This window comes from Staurois parvus, unplaced genomic scaffold (genome assembly GCF_062004578.1).
Source record: "Staurois parvus isolate SC_StPar_1 unplaced genomic scaffold, SC_StPar_1.0 ptg000078l, whole genome shotgun sequence".
Taxonomy (NCBI): Eukaryota; Metazoa; Chordata; class Amphibia; order Anura; family Ranidae; genus Staurois; species Staurois parvus.
The window spans coordinates 7,568,312-7,590,613 of record NW_028317874.1 but is presented as its reverse complement, the minus strand read 5'-3'; the positions used below and the strand labels follow the sequence as shown (position 1 = coordinate 7,590,613).

The window sequence follows — 22,302 nt, the reverse complement described above, 5'->3', positions numbered from 1 at the left end:
TAGAAATTCGAACAAAATTATCTTTATTTGGAGATTTGGATGTATCCAAATTACAATAGTAATTAATTTAGATGAATCCAAAATAAGGAAATTAAATTTCATCCGAGATTAGAATCAAATTTGAAATTGAAAACAAATGTGTAATATAAACATATTGCTGACTATTGCTGATTTCCTTCAAAGACTATGAGGGAGATTTACTAAAACTGGTACACACAGAATCTGGTGCAGCTGTGCATGGTAGGTAATTAGCTTCCAGGTTTAATTTTAAAAGCCAAACTGAACAAGATAAACTTATAAGCTGATTGGTTATAATGCATAGCTGCGCCACATACTGTGTGCTCCAGTTTAGTAAATCTCCCCCTATGTGAGTTAGTGTTAGAATATAACTGTCTTTTGAAATTCAAAATTAATAAAACAGAATAAAATAAAAAAGAACAGAGCAGAATAGAATAGAAAGGAACTGATTAGAAAAGAACAGAATAGAAAAAATAGAATAGAATAAAATAGAAAGAATATAGCTGTTTTCTGAAATTCTAATTTTAAAAAAATAGACCAGAACAAAACAGAATAGAATAGAAAAGAATAGAGTAAAAGAGAACAGAGTAGAATAGAATATAAAATAAAAGAATAGAATAAAATAGAATAGAAAATAAAGGAATAGAATAGAAATGAATAGATGAGAATAGAAAATAAATAAATAAAATTTATATGAAAATAAAAGAATAGAAAAAAATAGAATAGAAAGAATATAACCATTTTACAAAATTAAAATTTCCCATTATGAATAGAATAGAACCAGCTGTTCTTCACAATTAATTCGGATCAATTTTATATTTTCGATTCAAATTTGATTTGAATACTTCAAATCCATTGGAAAAATGTGTTTCCTGTCAAAAACGAATAAATGAAACTAAACTAAACTAAATTAATCAAATTACGTTACAAATGCAATGAAATGAAATTAGTAGCTTAAGAAATCGATCCGAAATAAAACAAATGTTTTCATGCTGCACATGTCTATAACTGACACTTAATTTTTTTTTTTTAGCAGGGGTTCCCCCTGGACCTGAACATTTTTTTTTAGGGTTCCCTTAGGGTAAAAAGGTTTAGAAAGGGTGCTTTATCCAATAAAAAGTGTGGGCTTTAGAGGCAGTTTAATAATGGGATTTTGAATCCCTATTATAATTACAACTGCCAAGTACACAGCTATTTGGTATAGTCATGGTTTAGCAGATCATTAGAAAATGGTCTGAACATTAGTAAACTCACACACTGCACTTGATTATGTCTCACCATATGCATTTCAATTGTAAAGTCAACTTTTTTAGCAAAACTCACATTGTCCATACGCTTTACTGTGGACAGAGCATTAGTCTGAAAGACATCCAATACAATACAGCTAATCTATGAGTGATCCCAGTTGGGACATTTGCACCTCACTGTCTCCTATGAAATACTTCTCAGATTACTCATTAAGCCTCATCACTGGTGGGCAGGGTACCATGTCATGGAAACTCCCTTTGAAGTCAAAGTGATCTTCTATTCATCACCCCCCATGATGGGCACGATCAGAGGCAGTCACTACTACATAAAGGAACATAAAGTATCAGATAGGTACAGACAATCCTTATGGCAGCTGTTCTCAAGAGCTTTTTTCTTTTTCTTAATATAAAATTCTCTAAATCAATTGGCGTATATTCATGTGTTTTTCGGTGCATGTTTTCATGCAGGCATTTTTCTTGGGCATTTTCTTAAATTATGTATCTAGGGAGGTGTGAGAAAAAGTGGCCATTTTCTAAATGTACCGTAGTTAGGACAAGAGCATATAGTCTGTTGCCTGGGATGGGTCTCAGAAATCACGCATTTGTAGGGCATGTACTCCTATTGACTTCTTTGGGCTTCTTAATGTACATAATAATAATAAGTATTATTATTATTATACTATGAAACAGACCATGTTCAGGACTATTATATTCAAGTGTGTGTATGGTCATCATACAGTTGTGTCCAAAATTATTCAACCCCCACTGAAATTGAGTGTTTTGGCCAGTTTGACATTGCTTTTGATCATTCAGTCATCTTGCTTACATTTACATTAAAGAGGCACTTGTAGGTCAGACAAATATAACATAACAGTTATAATGAAATAACCACAAATGTCTTTTCTGTGCTCACAGCATTATCAGTTTTATTCAACCCCCAAGTGACATTCAATCTTAGTACTTAGTACAGCATCCTTTTACAGTTATAACAGCTTTTAAACGTGAAGCATAGCTTGACACAAGTGTCTTGCAGCGATCTACGGGTATCTTCGCCCATTCTTCATGGGCAAAGGCCTCCAGTTCAGTCACATTCTTAGGCTTGCGCACTGCAACTGCTTTCTTTAAGTCCCACCAGAGGTTCTCAATCGGATTTAAGTCTGGTGACTGCGATGGCCACTCCAAAATGTTCCAGCCTTTCCTCTGCAACCATGCTCTAGTGGACTTGGAGGTATGCTTGGGATCATTGTCCTGTTGAAAGGTCCAACGTCTCCCAAGCCTCAGGTGTGTGACGGACTGCATCACGTTTCCATCCAATATCTCCTGGTACTGAAGAGAATTCATGGTACCTTGCACACGCTGAAGCTTCCCTGTACCTGCAGAAGCAAAACAGCCCCAAAGCATGATTGACCCTCCACCATGCTTCACAGTAGGCAAGGTGTTCTTTTCATCATAGGCCTTGTTCTTCCTCCTCCAAACATAGCGTTGATCCATGGGCCCAAACAGTTCTAATTTTGTTTCATCAGTCCACAGAACACTATCCCACAACTTTTGTGGTTTGTCCACATGGCTTTTGGCATACTGCAGTCGACTCTTCTTATTCTTTGGAGACAGCAAGGGGGTACGCCTGGGAGTTCTGGCACGGAGGCCTTCATTACGCAGTGTGCGTCTTATTGTCTGGGCTGAAACTTCTGTACCCACATCTGACAAATCTTTTCTCAGTTCCTCAGCAGTCACACGGGGACTTCTCTCCACTCTACGCTTCAGGTAGCGCACAGCAGTCGAAGTCAGCATCTTCTTTCTGCCACGACCAGGTAGCGTTTCAACAGTGCCCTTTGCCTTGAATTTGCGAATGATGCTTCCTAAGGTGTCTCTTGGTATGTTTAACATCTTTGCAATCTTCTTATAGCCATTGCCCTTCCTGTGAAGAGAAATCACCTCTTCTCTTGTCTTCCTGGACCATTCTCTTGCCTTCACCATGTTTGTAACCACACCAGTAAATGTCTAGAAGGAGCTGAGTATCACAGTCATTTTAAAGCTGCCTAATTGGTGCTTATTATGCTTGATTGCTGCTCGGTGACATCCACAGGTGTTTTCAATACCTGATGGAAAGCACCTGTATGAACCTCTGTTCTTCAGAGTGGTAGTCTTTAAGGGGTTGAATAATTGTGGCAATGAAGAAACCACATAAGAACCATTTACTACTGTATTACATAAACAATTGATGTCATTTTAGTTGCATTTGGGTAGTTACAACGTCCTTGTAGGATTTGATTCTGAATACAATTCCAAATGTACACTATAGTCCCTAAACCCCTTTACAGCATTGGGGGTTGAATAATTTTGGACACAACTGTACATTGTCTGATACTTGTTGTCCCGCATGATCCACAAATTCAGCTCAAGTGCTGAACATCAGGACTAATCAAATTTGGCCATCATGAAATTTTGGATGACTCTGTTCAGGGTATGGCTGTCCATGTCCAGGGAACACACATGGTCCCTGACTGACCTTCTCCTGTAGCATAAGTGCAGTCTCTGACATTTTCCTGTAGCATATCTGCAGTCTCTGACTATCTTCTGTAGTTTGACTGCAGTCTATGACAATCTCCTATAGCATTCCCACACTTTCTAGCCATCTCTTACAACATGCCTATAGTCTCTGACTGTCTCTTATAGCATGCCTACAGTCTTTGACCATCTCTTGTACCATGCCTGCAGTCTCTGATTGTCTCTTGTAGCATGCCTGCAGTCTCTGACCTTCTCCTGTAGCATGCCGGAAGTCTTTGACCATCTCTTGTAGCATGCTTGCAGTCCCTAGCTATATCTTAAAGTATGCCTGCAGTCTCTGACCTTCTCCTGTAGCATGCCGGAAGTCTTTGACCATCTCTTGTAGCATGCTTGCAGTCCCTAGCTATATCTTAAAGTATGCCTGCAGTCTCTAACCATCTCTTACAGTATGCTTACAGTCACTGACCATCTCTTGTAGCAATCCTGCAGTCTCTGACCATTTCTTATAGTATGCCTGCAGTCTCTAACCTTCTCCTGTAGCATGCATAGTCTTTTACCATCTATTGTAGCATGCCTGCAGTCCCTGGCTTTATATTATAGTATGCCTGCAGTCTGTGACCATCTCTTGTTGCATGCCTGCAATCTCTGACCATCTCTTTTATCATGCCTGCGGTCTCGGACCATCTCTTGTACCATGCCTGCAGGCTCTGACCATCTCTTTTACCATGCCTGCAGTCCCTGGCTATATGTTATAGTATGCCTGCAGTCTCTAGCCATCTCTTGCAGCATATCTGCTGTTACTAACCATCTCTTGTTGCATTCCTGCAGACTCTGACCATCTCCTGTACCATGCCTGCAGGCTTTGGCCATCTCTTGCACCATGCCTGCAGTCTCTGACCATCTCTTGTACCATGCCTGCAGGCTCTGACCATCTCCTGTACCATGCCTGCTGTCTCTGACCATCTCTTGTACCATGCCTGCAGTCTCTGACCATCTCTTGTACCATGCCTGCAGTCTCTGACCATCTCTTGTACCATGCCTGCAGTCTCTGACCATCTCTTGCACCATGCCTGCAGGCTCTGACCATCTCCTGTACCATGCCTGCAGACTCTGGTCATCTCTTGTACCATGCCTGCAGTCTCTGACCATCTCTTGCACCATGCCTGCGGTCTCTGACCATCTCTTGTACCATGCCTCTGGTCTCTGACCATCTCTTGTACCATGCCTGCGGTCTCTGACTATCTCTTGTAGCATGCCTGCGGTCTCTGACCATCTCTTGTACCATGCCTGCGGTCTCTGACTATCTCTTGTAGCATGCCTGCGGTCTCTGACCATCTCTTGTAGCATGCCTGCGGTCTCTGACCATCTCTTGTAGCATTCCTGAAGTCTCTTCAAGGTTTCTCTATCTTTACATGCACTGACTGTTATGTGTGGCTCTTTGGTAATATCAGGGCAACAGTGGAGGCCCCCTATATCAAGTAAATTAACCACCACAGTCTCATAGGATCACAGGAGAGAACAATATGACATGCATCCATGGAATACTCCAGGAACAAGATGCTGAAAAATAAATGACAAAATCCACTTCTTCAAACCTTCCCTTTCATCGGTTCATGAAAAGCAATGAAATGTCAAGGAAAAGATACTGTTGACAATAAATAACCCTAAAGGGACCATATAGGCAAACAAGTCATAAAGGATAAAATTTACATTTCAGACCATTAGAAAACAGCCCTTTGGTCTGAAAAGACACTGTAAACAAGACCGATAAAAGACCTTGCATGTGATTGTGAGAGGACAGAGAGATCCTTTTGTAGGACACACAGAGGTGTAAAGTAGAGGGACACATTTTTTTAAAGTGGAAAAACCCTTCAAGGCTGTAAATCTATAATTACAGGGCCATGTGTACTAGATTTCAATCCATTAAAATGTAAAAATCCCAGAACAGCCCGTCCTGTCTCCATGTGCCCCTATGTGAGGAGCTCCAGAGACAGCAGAGCAGCCATTAGTCAGGGCAAATTTGTGTTTGGTGCAGGTGGTGAGGTAGAAAGGAATGTGTGAGGTGTCAGAGGTTAAAGGAGCCACCACAAATCCTTGCTCTGTGAAGTGTTTACTATTGGAGAGAAGCAGAAAGTAAAGTCCTAGCTCAGCATCTGTCAGTTATGGGTTACCTCACCTCTCTATCAGCTGTTTTATGTAACCTTGACAGACAGCACCAGGGCACCAGGAACCGTATTTACCTATAAGAGATCAGTCTGGTTTGGCCCACTGTATTATACAATGCTAATTTTTTTTACTTTTCATCTTTTTGAGAAGCAAAAAAAAAAAAAGAAGTTATTTTTCACCTATATATCCAGCTCTGAAAACCTTCAAGGGAAACTCCAGGCATACTGATTAATACACATGGGCACAGAGGCCATAAAAAAGGAGCGTATTTGTGCACATGGGGTAACAGCTGTGTGCATACAGCCACAGGCAGCAGTCTGTACAGCTCAGTGACAGGCTGTGGCTGTATGCACACAACTGTTACCCCATGTGGAGAAATACTCGACTTTTTTATGGCTTCTGCTCCCATGTGGATGAGCCCAAAAAGGTGTATTTATCAGTATTCCTTGAGTTCGCCTGTGGCTTGTAACCACACATCTGGGCATTAATATGCGTATAAAGACGGATGAGTGGCCCTGGGCACAAACCGAATTCAGTGGCGCACATCCGTCCCTCCATGAATGTAAATAAATGCCTGTGGATATACTCAAACACCTGTGACTCCTGGAACCAGAAATATGCTTTTTTATGATGTATGGCCCTCTGCACCCGTGTGAATGAGCCCATAAATTCACATATGTTTACTTTTTGAACACCCAGTCTTGTGATTTATGCACTTTGTTAAGTTGGCCATAGATCTTTTTTTTAATTCAGCTGGCCAGCTAAATAACAACAAAAAAAAGAATGAATCCCCCCATCCACACAAGGTGGAGGTGGATAGAGGAATCCTGCCTGTTGAGACAATGGGGTTGATCTACTAAAACTGGAGGGTGAAAAATCTCATGCAACTGTACATGGTAGCCAATCAGATTCTAACTTCAGCTTCTTCAATCAAGCTTTGACAAAAAAAAAACCTGCAAGCTGATTGGTTTCAGAGCTGCACCCTTCAGTTGCATAAAAATCAACCCTAATGTATTCTGACAACAGGGACTCTCTACTGTCAGAATACACAGATCAGCAGCTGCAGCCAATCAAGTGACATTTTCCAACAAGTCCGTTTAATAGAAGAAAATTGTTAGATCGAGTTCTGTCAAGCGAGAGTAGGCACTGCACACATGGATCGAAATTTGGCTAATCCTTGCTGAATCGGCTGAATTTCAATCCATCTCTTGCCAGCTTTACACTGCATAGCCAGATGGGTGAAATACCTTGTTAGGCAATGCAGCTTTCTACAATCATTTGTCAGCTCTCTGCTTCCAGCCTGGATTCTGGACACTGAATCGGAAGTTGGCTTACAGCAGTGGTAGACTGCCTTGGCACTCCAGCTGTGGAGAAACTACAAATCCCATCATACTTTTGCCTCTAGAAGTCATGCCCATGGCTGTCAGAGTTTTACAGTATCCCATGGGATTTGTAGTTCCACAACAGCTGGAGTGCTTAGGTAGTCTACCCTCGCTTACAGGATGAGGAGAGCACAGGAAGAGTGTCATCGATAAAGTGTTGACTATTCAACAGGATGAGGAGAGCACAGGAAGAGTGTCATCGATAGAGTGTTGACTATTCAACAGGATGAGGAGAGCACAGGAAGAGTGTCATCGACAGAGTGTTGACTATTCAACATCCAATAAGCAAGCTGCAGAAAGTGAGAGGACTCAGGAAACTGCACAGCTGCAGAGTGTGAACAGTGGTGTCACCCTCTGGCTAAATCTTGCAGCAGGGCCACAGGAATCAGAAGTGGTTGAACAGACTCCCACATTTGTTTAGCCGGTTCAGCCAATGTTTATGTATTTTTTCTGTGTATTTAGTCTTTTGGCTAATTCTATCTTTAAACCAATAAGCACGTTTAGGTGTGACAGCTTCCAGACATAAGTAGGATCATTCTGTGGTTGTGAAATATACTACTGATTACAAATCAAAAGTTTCCTAAATCCAACATGGTGGCTTCATGTAAACAGTAAAGTCTATAAGAACAAAGGTTGATCTTGAGGACAGATATCTGACAATAGAAAGGACTGCAGTCATCCCAATCACATCAACCCTCTATAGTCACACCTACACCTTCAGATGGGCCCCTAGCCCTCATATCTATATGATTCCTCCTTTTTCTTCTCTTATCTCTTCTTCATTGCTCACACTGAGGTCTATATTTGAGCACGCAGGTCTGGTAATATTTGTTACTATTACTAAGTCAGTATTGGATAATAGGAACGCTTAATCCTCAGTGGAGCATTATACTGTAAGCATCTAGACTTGGGTCTAGACAGATTGGCAATGCTTGCAGATATCCTGCCTACTTCCAGTAATCTATGGGTGTAAGCTAACAACATCTAGTCCTCCGAACACACCAGGTGCTGGTTTACAAGAAGAACCCAACAATTATTTACACCGTATTTCCAGGAATTCAACGTTAAGGGTTATTTAACATGAATGGCAGTAAAAACAAATGACTGAGCCACAGTTTTTACACCTCCTATAACCCACCGAAATCCTATCAATACAATGGACAGGATCGCATACATGCCGCAGGTACAATGCCTTGTTTCGTGGCCACAACATTTTTTATTCAAGCTGCGTAGTTTGGCAGGTGGCACCTTCTGTCAAACTCACCTATTGAGTTCAATGGGGCCCCTCTGCTAATTTGAGCCAAAAGCTTAGTTTCCAGTTGCATTGCAGTCCCGCAGTGTAAAATTGCTCTTTGGTAAAAATAAATAAATGGGAAAAAAAAGAGGAATCAGGAGGCAGCAGTTGTGCTTCCTGAATGCCTCAGTGGCTGCTATACTGCTCTCTGAAAAGCAATCCACTATGGATCGCTTTTTATAGGGCAGTAAGCATTACCACAAATATAAAAGAGACCTTACCCTTTAAACAATGAGAACAAAAACTAATCATTTTTGGGACCAAATGACCAAAAGTAGTGCAAAAAAACAGATTGTACCTATCATTGTTATAGGGCAGTTTAGGAAAGTAAAGCAGGCCATACATGGGTCTAATTCCGAACGATTTTTCGATCGAAAATCGAAAACATGCTCATTCTGTAATCCGATGGTGCCACCAATGATTTCGAAAATCTGTCGTTTTTTAAAAATTTTCTAGCATGCCCAATAAACGAAATGTGGAGGAACCCCCAAAATCGTCCGGTGCCATTGCCCCACTAACAGAGCGAAAATCATCTGATTATTCTTAGGTCCAATTTTTGAACGAAAAATCATTCGAAAATCGACCCATGTATGGCCAGCCTTAAGCTAACACATGATTGCTGCTAAGGGCAGCAGATTATCCTTTACTTTGCTTCAGCCTAATGCAGCAAGATAGTATGGAATATCATCTAAACATATCCCTCAGACAAAAGTATAAATCACTATTGTAGTTTATTTGAAAGGCTTCAAAATACTCCACAAGAATATACAAGGTTTGGAAAGAAGCGCAGGAAATGAAACATTTTCCACCTATTACATGATTATTTCTAAATCACTGTCATACACGGGCTTATTATTGCTGAACTCCAGAGAAAGCAAAAATCCTCCCTTGCAGTGAGGCTGCCCCTGCACTGTAAGGGTGAAATTCTCATTTAGTTCTAGAGAAACATGAAAAGATACTTACCTTATCCTCCACTCCTGCAGGCTCCTCTGACTGAGTCCGGCAGTCTCCTCTTCCCTTTTCTCCAGCAGTCGGATTCCCTTTGACGTCATCAAGTACAATGCAGGGTTCATAGCCCTGTACTGAACGTCAGGACGCCAAGGAACAGTCCACTGCTGGAGTGTACAAAAGCATCAGCTGTCGAGGGAGCAGAGTATCGGGGCTTGCTATTCCAAGCCCCTAGCCCTAACCTTTGCAGTACAGGGGCAGACCCACAACAATTGAGGAGTTTTACTTTTCTGGAATTTGGCTTTAAATACATAACAAATACACACCATGTTTGTGTCCTTAAGTGATTTCATGACATTCTACAAATTGATGTTTTTTTTTCTGAAATAAAAGCCATGGTCGCAGTCCTGCACAGCGATCTGAATTGTGCATGGTTGCATAATAATGGACAATTTCTCGAATCCTTTTCAGGAAATGTTGTTTTCACCCTTTTTCTGCTGACCTCATATCACCCACTTCCGGTCTACATACACGTGCTCCAACATCAGCTGCACACTTCTTATAGTGACAATGGTAGACCATACCTGTGTAATATGGGTCTGCGCAGCAACTTGTCATTTCTATCAGGCGGAAAGTGACATGGTGACAACGCAGGAACATATTTGGGGGATAGTTGTCACCCCATACAGGAAGTGACTAAAGAACAACCTTCATGGCAGGATCACCAAATTTTTTTAATGAAAGTTACTGATTGAAAGATAGTAAAATAATTTTTTTAAAATAATATTAATATGTTAAAGTCTATATATTTTTCTAGTGGTTAGGTTTAGATCTACTTTAACCATATGCTGTTCTATGCACAACCACATACCAACCCAGTCAACTAAATGTAGAATAACACAGCCTGAATATACTGTTATGAAAACAACTGCTCAGGTCATACAAAAGTGCATTGTTCTCATCTTCTAGGTGCAGCAAAGGAGTTTACATTGGACAAAAGCATTGTGAACTCTACGGAATGAGGATCATGTGCGGGAGAAAGAGTTAATACAACATGATACAGGCACCCCCGCTTTAAGACACAGGATTGCATAATCCTCTGACAGCATTCCTTAGCTTGGCTCTGGGAAGGGAAAGGGTTAATGCAATGTCCTTCCTGAACTTCTAAATGGTTATATAGAATAATAGTATAACTTTATAAAAGGTTAGTGATAACCCCCAAAGAACACTTACTTGAGGAAATACCTCTGGCCGGTGTGGGTGAATGCCATCTCCCAACCGGGTGGCAGGGGCAGTTCATCTGTCACATCATAGGACTGTTGGCGCAGGTGAGCGTGCTGCTGAGCTGGACTGGGAACGGTCCCAGAACCAGCACCTAGCTGCAAGGAAGCTGGAGACGAATGGGATCGGACATGCTGAATCCCCAGCCTGGGGGGATGGCTGCCAGAGTCCGTGCTAGACTGCCTGGAGTGGGACCCTGAATCCGGCTCCTTGAAAAACGACTCCGGCAAGATCTTCTTCCTCCAAGAGTTCGGCTTCGGGTTCATGACAGAGTTGAAGAGATTCTCCAAGTCCGTGTCCAGGTCCTGGGTGACGTGGATGACTTGCTGCCCCGGTGGAGGGAGACCTGGATTCTGGTTCATCCTGGCAGAACCAACGACCACAACAATATCCAACTCTGATAAACGCTGGAGATTCCTGGAACTTCTACACTTCTGACACACCGGAGAGGAAGGGGCGGCCTAGATTTCCTAATGCAAGGAGATGGGAAGTCACAGATCCCAGAAAAGCGCAGAAACTTTTCGCTGACACAGTTAGAATGTGGTGAAAGTTCCAATAAAGTAGGGAAGCATTGTGAGGTCTCTTCTCGGTGACCTGAATCAGCCTTCACTGAACTAAGAAATGGCCAAGCCAGCCTCTAGTTGTTCTGCTAGGATTTGAGGATCTGGATGTCCCCAACAAAGTAAGAAAATGTCAACTCACAGGACAGGGAGAGGCGTCTCTGGGTAGAAACTTTTCTTCCTTCATCTGAATAATGTATGAGCTGCAATCAGTGCCCTGCCCTTCTGAACGTCCTCCCCCAGACCGGGACTTTACCTTACAGGGCGAGAGCCTGAGGCCTTCACTCCCACCTCCAGTTCTGGTTACAAGTGTGGGGGAAATGTGCTGGAGTCTGCCTGCTGATCACTTTCTGAACCAGTTTCACCCACAGGCAAAGCAAAACACAGGCAGCTCTCTGTCATTACAGGAGAGGATAGGGAATGCAGCTTGTAACGCCATGTTTACGTCATGTAGAGTCTTTCAACTTTCAACTCTGAGAGTTTGGAGTTTACGTGATTCCCTTTATTGGCTGACTTAAGTTAATAAAGATGTAGGCTTCAGGAAAACTTGGATTTCTTTGTCAGGCTTTATACATTTCCCGCTTTCAACTCTAGTATAGACACATCATTTAATATTCTGTGAGATACTATTGATATCTCTTTAACATTCAAAGTAAAAACAATGTTACCCACTCAGGGCTCATTCATATGGGTGCTCAGCCCTGGGCTATGGGAAATAACAGAACTAGCTTCAATTATCGCCTGTGAACAAACTATAAATGTGCAAATTCAATATAGAAAAAAATGACATTTTTTTCTTCATATAAAACTCTTATAAAATTATGATAAAAAAACCCATGTCTGTGTCCATTATTAAATGGACATAAATAACAAACAAAAACACAAATAAATACAAAATAATAAATGAAAAAGTCCAATATTTTTTGTTAAAACTGTTATTTATGGACTTTAAAAAAATAATGGACACAAACATGGATTTTTTTAAATAATAATTTTATTTTAGGAGCATGGTCAGCACAGTGGCTAAATAGTTAGCACTTCTGCCTGGCAGTACTGGGGTCGTTGGTTCAAATCCCAGCCACGGCACCACCTGCCTGGAGTTTTGCATGTTCTCCCTGTGTCTGGATGGGTTTCCTCCGGGTGCTCCGGTTTCCTCCCACACTCCAAAGACATGCTGGTAGGTTAATTGGATCCTGTTTAAATTGGCCCTAGTATGTGTATGTATGAATGTAAGTTAGGGACCTTAGATTGTACGCCCCTTGAGGGTTAGGGACTGATGTGAATGTACAATATATATGTAAAGCACTGCGTAAATTGACAGCGCTATATAAGTACCTGAAATAAATAATACATTTTCTTCTATATTGAATTTGTATGTATATAGTTTGTTCACAGGTGATAATTGAAGATAGCATTGCTATTTGCACTCATACTGAAATAAACTGTTTTCTTTTGAAACAGCTGCTGCACTGAAAAATAGGATTTCCGTGGTGCAGTATTTTTATTGGGAAGAGCTGTTTGCTTAGGCAGCCCATACATTAGTCATTTTTTTTGTTCAACCAGTGGGTTGAACAAAAAAAATGTCCTGATTCCTCCATCCACACATTCCATGTACTCTTCCCGCTGAGTTACTGTGTTCTGACAGCCGGAAGACTTCCCCGCTCTCAGAATACACTGACCAGTTCTGTCGTCTGTAGCCAGCAGCACTGATCGATCATGCATAAGAAAACTTAATCACGCTTGTCACATTACCATGAATATGAAACCACTCCTAAGAAACCATATATAATGTCCCATTAGGTAAAGTGCAATTCTTCAAATGAGACCAATCCTATAATTCCAACATAATGTCCCAATATGTGCAAAAAGTGTCAGTACTTACATAAAGCACTCCTAAAACCAAATATAATGTCCCATTAAGTAATTCTTCAGCTGAAACCAGTCCTGGAATTCCTAATTAATATTCCAATAAGTGCAAAAAAGTGCCGGTGCTTGGATAATAATAAAGTGCTCCAATGCCCCATATAGATGTAAACTCACCCTATATTATTGACCATCTATCTCTAGTATGGTCAACAGCGCTTGTGGGGCAAACCCCTTTACCATCCGTTCCGGTGATTCTTTTGAAACCGTGCAGCTTGGGAAGGCAAGTATTCTCAAAAAAGAAGAGAGGGTCCCATGGCGTAAAACTGCACTTAAATTTTATTAAACATATATAAAAAGTTACACTCACATAAAATGGTGCCTTTTGGACTATTGGCACCCAGTATATTCAGCTTGTGTATAGGTAACAAGATGGCCGCTATCAACGTCTGATGCCAGAACTCCAGATGTGCTCCACCGCTCGGAAACCACGTGTCCGGTCACATATACACAGGTACAGAAGTTCTTCCTAAATCTCATCTTCCTACAAGTGTTTCAGTTTAAGAGTATACGCTCATATATATTTGGATATAAATGTGTATACAAGTAAATCGTTATACTCAAACATACCATTTTTTTCCCACACAAATGCTGTATTATGATTCTTAACTCAGCTGTGTATTGTCCTATAGATAGCGGTATTAAACCCAAAAGCAAACATTTATTATACTGCAGCTTACCAATTCTTAGATGTGATGTCTGCATTAGTTTTTAGGCTTTCTTTCTTCCATTTTCATCTGGTGATCCAGCCAGCAAGTCTGTTGTTTTTCAACAGAAACACTCTCTCGAAGTTACAGGGATGAGACAGACCATTTAATACTGACAGGGTGCTTACAATGATAATTTTTTATTTCTTTATACAAAACCTTTATCCCAAAATGGAAAAAAAAAGTTTGCTGTAACAGATTATAAAGTATTATCTGGACTTTGGCTTCAACTTGTGAGTGTATCTAAATCTGCTAGTACAGCTAACACTTTCCTCCTCCCAGACTGACAGTACTGCTGTCCAAATGTGCCCCCAGTACCCCTTCATCCAGAGTGGAGGCACTTTAATACAGGAGGTGTGTTACTGGCCAGATCACCAGGTGAAAACAGAGGGGAAAAAAGACTAAAATAAGAAAACTAGCACATCCACCACATCTAATAATTGGTAAGCTGCAATATGTTACATATTTGGTTTTAGGTTTAATACTGCTTTCTGTACCACCTACTTACTAGTTGGGCAAAAGTAATTATGCAGATTCAAAATCCAATAAGCAAGCTGGAAGGCAGAAAAAAAGCATTGCTTAACCACTTCCTGTCCGGCCCATGTACATAAACGGCCGGACGGGTGCAGTGCCGAATCGGGTTGCTGTTTATAAACTGCCCCCGTATTAACTGCCTGTGCGCGCTCCCTGGGAGCACCGATCGCTGTACGGGACCTCTGTGTGAGGTCCCGATTCATGTGATCACTGATTGGCCAATCAGTGATCACATGAATAGTAGTAAGCAAGATGCCACTTCCTGACATCATTGCTTACTACTAGTGAAATCTGTGAATGATCACAGAGGTCACATGGTACAAGGCTATTCAGATCAGCCTTGTACCAAGGCTTTGTGACAAGCTGTGACCAATCACAGCTCTCACAGTATTTCTCAATGGCTGCAAGAATGCAGCCAGAGAGGAGAAATGATTGCTTTTACAGCCTTTATGAGTGTACAAGCAATCAGTGTAAAAAAAGAAAACAAATCTTCATCACCCCCCACAAGTAGTACAGTGTCACTATGGTGACACTGTACTTCTAGGGTGATGGTATGTTAAAAAAAAAAACATAAATAATAATATAAAAAAATAAAATAAAAATGTAAAAAAATGTTTTGAAAAATTATAATTTTTGGTTATAAACTAATTTGAGTTATTTTTTTTTTAAAAAAAAATATAGATGAATACACTTTGGTGAATATTTATGAAGAAAGATTATTTATTTGCAAAATTCTATAAGAAAAACACTTTTTTTCAAAATGTTTGGAGTTTTTCATTTATATAGCATAACAATAAAAATCCCAGTGGTGAATAAATACCACCAAAATAAAGTTTTATCTGTCTCAAAAAAATGCTAAAAAATTCATATGGGTACAGTGTTGCATGACCGCACAATTGTCATTCAAAGTGTGATAGCACTGAAAGCTGAAAAGTAGCCTGGACTCGAAGGGGGTGAAAGTGTCCGGACTTGAAGTGGTTAACCTGAAAAAACACGTCACCTGCAAGATAGAGGGTTGTAAATCACAAGACTGGCTGTACAGAATTTTCAATCTCTTAGCAGGTAAAATTGTATATGTAAACCTTTGAGGGCTGCCACTGATGGAAAATGCTACTTCCCTGGCTATGTCTAACTATAGTTCATCTAAGGCCTCATGCACACAGCCATATGAGGCCATACAACATAAACTGTGGGCATATTTCTACATCCAGGAGACACAGCTGCAGAGTACAACTGCCCTTACTAATAAATGACTGTACACTTGCATAATAAATGAAGAGAGATGTCAGAATCTTTACACTTGTTCTGGGTTAGTAAAACAGAAAGCAATGGCATGACAGCAGGGCAACGAGAATTTTCAGAAGAAAGTTCAGCTATATTTTCCCATGATAGGGTCCTATTATGACACTGTGGGATTTGGTGGGTAGTTGTTAGAGACTGACATACATGATGAGAAGAGCACAAGGGGAGAGTCTTATCTGTGGAGAGTTCTTCATTCAAGTCCGATGAGCAAACCATGGGAGGGGAGGTAATACAGGAAGCTGCTGAGTTGCAGGGTCCAAATAGTGGTGTCACCCTCTAGCTGGGTCATATGAATAACAGAAGCGGATGAGCAGGTTTAGAAGTATATTGACAGCATATGTATTCCTGTGATGTATTTAGCCATTTTTGCAAATTTTTTCTTTTAAAGCAAAAAGCCGTTTCAGATCTGTACTGTAGTTTTGAAATAGGTAACAAATTAGAGGGCAAAAGTTTCCTAAATCCAACATGGTGGCCTCATGGAAACAGTAACATAAGTAATAAAGTCTAATCTTGAAGACAGATATCTGACAATAGGAAGGACGGCAGTCATCCTAATCACATCAACCCTTTATACATCACACCTACACCTTCAGATGGCTCCCTAGGCCTCATATCTATACGATTCCTCCTTTTTCTTCTTCTTCATCGCTCACACTGAGGTCTATATTTGAGCACGCAGGTCTGGTAATATTTGTTACTATTACTAAGTCAGTATTGGATAATAGGAACGCTTAATCCTCAGTGGAGCATTATACTGTAAGCATCTAGACTTGGGTCTAGACAGATTGGCAATGCTTGCAGATATCCTGCCTACTTCCAGTAATCTATTGGTGTAAACTAACATCATCTAGTCCTCCGAACACACCAGGTGCTGGTTTACTTTGTCACAAGGAGAACCCAACAAGTATTTGGCCAGATTTTTTAGAAGGACATTTTACCCTCCAAATATTAAGGTTTCATGCACAGAGATATTTTACAGGCATCTTCTATGCCTTCGAATAATTTCCTGGTGTTTTCCCATGCTTGAGGAGCCACATGTGTCATGTATAGCCTGCCATAAAAGTGAATGGTTGTATGCAGCCATGCTCTTGTAAACACCAATGCATTCATTGTTTGCACCAGTGTTCACCCACGTATGTGAATCCAATGTATTTTTCAAATGTGCTAGGAAAATACATTGGATACACATGTGCTGGTAAACACCAATGCAAAGAAGTATTGGCATTTGCAAGAGAATGATCACATACAGTCATTCACTTGTATGGCACATGCGGCTCCATGGGCATGGGAAAACACCAAGAAATTACTCTAGGCATATGCACTCACCGGCCACTTTATTAGGTACACCTGTTCAATGGTAACACAAATTGCTAATCAGCCAATCACATGGCAGCAACTCAATGCATTTAGGCCTCTTGATGTACTGAAGACGACTTGCTGAAGTTCAAACTGAGCATCAGAATGGGGAAGAAAGGGGATTTAATTGTCTTTGAACGTGGTATGGTTGTTGGCGCCAAAGGGGCTGGTCTGAGTATCTCAAAAACTGCTGATCTACCGGGATTTTCACACACAACCATCTCTAAGGTATTCAGAGAGTGGTCCGAAAATGAAAAAATATCCAGTGAGCTGCAGTTGTGTGGATGAAAATGACTTGTTGATGTCAGAGGAGAATGGGCAGACTGGTATGAGATGATAGAAAGGCAACAGTAGCTCATGTCAATATGGGCCAAAATCTCCGAGGAATGTTTCCAACACCTTGTTGAATCTATGCCACGAAGAATTAAGGCAAAAGGGGGTCCAACCCGGTACTAGCAGGGCGTACCTAATAAAGTGGCCGGTGAGTGTAAAATACCTGTAAAATCTCTTTGTGCATTAATTCTTAAAGTAGATATCCAGCTTACACTTAGCTAACATTAAAACTGTCTCCTCTACCCTTATAATACCCATGCCAACTAACCTGTATATGAAAGATGTGTTCTCAGGCCATTCTGGTCCAGTCACATGATCCCGCTCCTCTGGGCTAGCCAGGGCAGCTTCAGGGGAGAGAAGGGAGCAACGACAATGGATGGGCCATACTATGCCTATGGGTGACGTCACCGATCCAGTTGAGATGATGTGACTGGACCAGAGCGGTTTGCAAAACAGCTGTGCGTTTTTGCGTGTTGCGAGAAAGCGTGCAATTATGCGTGCATTCCTGCAACAAACAAAAGTTAACCTAGCCTAATGCATACAAGTTTTGTCCCTCCCCAGCCTGTGATTTGAGAGTGAAAGGAGAAGCAGCAGACTGATGAGCCCATCTTTCTGTTACTGTTTTCTCCTCCTGATTATTATGGTATGCTAATTATGTTTGTATCTGTTCACAACCTTCTACAAAGCAGTCCTAATTTTTTTTAAGATTCAGATCTGTTGGTTGGTTTTCTGAAGCATGGTCAGAGTCTTGCACTGCAATCTCATATGTCTATGGCTGTCCAATATTGTGGCATTTTATAAATAAATGCATAACATGAAGTATGTACTGTAGTTGCATGGAGTCAACATGAAATGTATGTGTGTCATTAAAAGTTGATAGAAGCAATCCATACAACAGTTTACACAGCTAAACCCTACAAATAAAAACTGATATACCTGGGTTATGTGCACAGCTGTAACCAGTGAAACATATCCATACAGAATGTATATAGCTTTCCAGATCAGACTAATATACTAATAATAACCATATACTGTTCAACTTAGAGCCACACAAAAAAATGCAGTTGATCCTGCCAGAAAGCCGACGCTGTCTTGTGAACTCACCACTATTATCTCAAATATTGTTATCAGGAAGTGTGTTAGGACTGCAGAACACCTCCTCTCATATTATGGAGATGGGGAGAAGGGGAGGTGTTCTGTAATCCTAGCATACTTGCTGTCCTAGAGTGACAAAGTCATAGGGTACTTCTCCATAATGGGAGGGCATTGTCACACTAAGACAAGAAGTGTGTTACTGGCAGGATCTATTAACAGTACAAAAAATGGCCACTGCCCCAACCTACAACTGGCCTTCGAGGATCTGGTAACACCCTTTCCTATCCCAAGGTGACAATGCTGCTTCTCCATTGATACACCACCGTGAAGAAATATTATCACCCTTATGCAGGCCATACATGGGTTGAATTCCGAACAAATTTTCTTTAGAAAATCAGAAATTTTGTGCATTTTGTAATCCGTTGGTACCACCATTGATTTCGAAATTCGACCAACCAACCAATTTCATCTCATGTTGCTACAGAAAAGAATTTTCATGCCCAAGAATTTTCTTTTCTTTCCAGGTCACAGCCCATGCTCGCTTCTGTTTTCAATTACATTTCTTGCATGATTCTTCCATCATTGATTAGAAATTAGTTCGTTTTTAAAAAAATTTCCAACATGCTCGATCACTCAATATGGTTGCTCAAAAATTGGCCGTTGCAGCAGCCCACTAATGGTGCAAAATTTGAACAAAAATGCTCAGAAAAGATTTTCAAAAGAAAATTCTTTCAGAATTCGACCCATGCGTGGCCGGCTTAAGTCTGCATTCACATTTAGCATGTTGTGAATGCGTGTAGGATCATGCCGCACATGTGCACGCTTTTTGAATGTATTTGCAGCACATGTGTAGTGCAGCCCATTCATTTCAATTGGCTGCCTTATGCGGGACAAGTGCTGCAAAGTAGCTCATGCACTTTTTGAGCATTGAGTTTTGCATGTTTTTTAACTACACGTTTTGCTGCATTTGGGGTGCCATTAACAATGAACGACAATACAAACACAACATGCATTTTTCATGTGTTTCAAAAACAAGCGCAAACTTGTGAGATTTTGTGCCTGTTCCTGAAACACTAAAGTGTGAATGCAGGCTAAGGCAGTTATTACTGGCAGGATCACCAGGTGAAACAAAAAAAAAGCCTGAAAAAGAAAACGAATGAAACTATCACATCTAAAGAATGTTACATTTTTGTTCATGGGTTTAAACACTTTAAATTAGATATCCACAACACGATATAACCAATGTGAATATACTGTTATGAAAACACCTGTCCAAGCCATAGAATAGTGCACTGTTCTCATCTTCTAGGTACAGAAAAGCAGTTTACATTGGACAAAAGGATTGTGCTGCGTATTGAAAAACAATCCTGTGCAGGAGAAAAAGAGTTAATACAAAAATATACAGCCACCCCCGCTTTGAGACACAGGATTGCATAATCCTCTGACAGCATTCCTTAGCTCGGCTCTGGGTGGGAAAGGGTTAATGCAATCTTTTCCTCTAAGTAGGCAAACTCAGCACTCCAGCTGCTATGGAACTGCAAATCCCATGAGGCATTGCGAGACTCTGGAAGCTACAACCATGACTCCAGCAGGCAGAGCCATGAAGGGATTTGTAGTTTCAGCACAGCTGGATTGCTGAGGTTGCCTACTGCTTTGTCTAGATGATCTTTACTAACTTAGCAGAACGTCTAAGATAAACGCAAAAATGCTAGAAAAGGTTAGTATTAACCTCCGAAGGCCACTTACTTGAGGAAATACCTCTGGCCGGTGTGGGTGAATGCCATCTCCCAACCGGGTGGCAGGGGCAGTTCATCTGTCACATCATAGGACTGTTGGCGCAGGTGAGCGTGCTGCTGAGCTGGACTGGGAACGGTCCCAGAACCAGCACCTAGCTGCAAGGAAGCTGGAGACGAATGGGATCGGACATGCTGAATCCCCAGCCTGGGGGGATGGCTGCCAGAGTCCGTGCTAGACTGCCTGGAGTGGGACCCTGAATCCGGCTCCTTGAAAAACGACTCCGGCAAGATCTTCTTCCTCCAAGAGTTCGGCTTCGGGTTCATGACAGAGTTGAAGAGATTCTCCAAGTCCGTGTCCAGGTCCTGGGTGACGTGGATGACTTGCTGCCCCGGTGGAGGGAGACCTGGATTCTGGTTCATCCTGGCAGAACCAACGACCACAACAATGTCCAACTCTGATAAACGCTGGAGATTCCTGGAACTTCTACACTTCTGACACACCGGAGAGGAAGGGGCGGCCTAGATTTCCTAATGCAAGGAGATGGGAAGTCACAGATCCCAGAGAAGTGCAGACACTTTCCCAGATCCCAGAGAAGTGCAGAAACTTTCCCAGATCCCAGAGAAGTGCAGAAACTTTCCCAGATCCCAGAGAAGTGCAGAAACTTTTTGCTGGGACAGTTAGAATGTGGTGAAAGTTCCAATAAAGTAGAGAAGCATTGTGAGGTCTCTTCTCGGTGACCTGAATCAGCCTTCACTGAACTAAGAAATGGCCAAGCCAGCCTCTAGTTGTTCTGCTGGGATTTGAGGATCTGGATGTCCCCAACAAAGTAAGAAAATGTCAACTCACAGGACAGGGAGAGGCGTCTCTGGGTAGAAACTTTTCTTCCTTCATCTGAATAATGTATGAACTGCAATCAGTGCCCTGCCCTTCTGAACGTCCTCCCCCAGACCGGGACTTTACCTTACAGGGCGAGAGCCTGAGGCCTTCACTCCCACCTCCAGTTCTGGTTACAAGTGTGGGGGAAACATGCTGGAGTCTGCCTGCTGATCACTTTCGGAACCAGTTTTACGGACAGGCAAAACAAAACACAGGCAGCTCTCTGTCATTAGATGGAGGAGAGAGATAGAAAACACCACTAGGCTCTTGAAAACTATAAACAGACTTTATGCTTCCAAGATCAAATTACATTTACTTGCCTTTATGTGTGTTTATACATGTTTACATGCATTTAAATGCCTTTAGATGATATAAACTGCCATTGGAAGCACACAATTCTATTTTCTTCAAGTCCTCATACAAACTGTGCAATAAAAACGCCACTTTTAGAAGCATTTCATGTTTTTTTCTGCCTCTAAATGTCCCTCAATGTTATCTTAGGTGTCCATGTACACATAGGTGTTTACAGGCATTTAGAGGCAGTAAAAATTCCCAAAGACAGCGCATTCAGGAGTAGCAGTGTTTTGGCAGAAAAAATGCTTGACGCCCTTAAATACATGTAAACGCCTCAAACGTGTGTTAATGCTAGGCGCATTTAGCACTTAAGAGCTAATTAATTTCAATGGCCAGAATATATTATTACTGGCTAAGCATTTGACGCACCTAAACACGTCTAAGGCTAGATTCACACCTGCATGAATTCCCGGAGCTGCAACCACCCACGCAGTGAAACGCAGGATCCGAAGGAGGATGCCATTAATCCTTATGGCACACCGCCTGCACTGAAAATCATACCTAGGTTGCCGTGCGGGCTGTGATTTCCAAAGTACTGCTGGAACATCTTTTTTGCATTTCACGGTGCATGGCAGCCCATTCAAATGAATGGGCTGTCGTGTCTGCGCAAACCACAGCCCGCAAAGCCATGTAGATGTGAATCATGTTTAATTTTTATTTGAGGATATGAACATTGTAGAG

General features: G+C 41.4%; 2 protein-coding genes across 2 annotated transcripts in view; both read right to left on the bottom strand.

Annotated features, from left to right (window-relative positions):
- The window catches only part of LOC149469240 (WW domain-containing transcription regulator protein 1-like), a 108,441-nt gene extending 96,851 nt beyond the window's left edge, over window positions 1-11,590 (bottom strand). Inside the window, exon 1 of the mRNA XM_089669516.1 lies at window positions 10,797-11,590. Coding sequence (XP_089525642.1) covers window positions 10,797-11,206 — 410 coding nt within the window. The 5' untranslated portion in view covers window positions 11,207-11,590. The remainder of the gene's footprint in view (window positions 1-10,796) is intronic.
- Window positions 11,591-13,588: 1,998 nt separating this feature from the next.
- Window positions 13,589-21,290, bottom strand: LOC149469239 (WW domain-containing transcription regulator protein 1-like). Its single transcript, XM_089669517.1, has 2 exons — window positions 20,401-21,290; window positions 13,589-15,568 (listed from the first exon to the last, which is right to left on the bottom strand). The coding sequence occupies exons 1-2, from the start codon at window positions 20,808-20,810 to the stop codon at window positions 15,565-15,567; spliced, it is 414 nt and encodes a 137-aa protein (XP_089525643.1). The 5' UTR covers window positions 20,811-21,290; the 3' UTR covers window positions 13,589-15,564.
- Window positions 21,291-22,302: the final 1,012 nt, after the last annotated feature.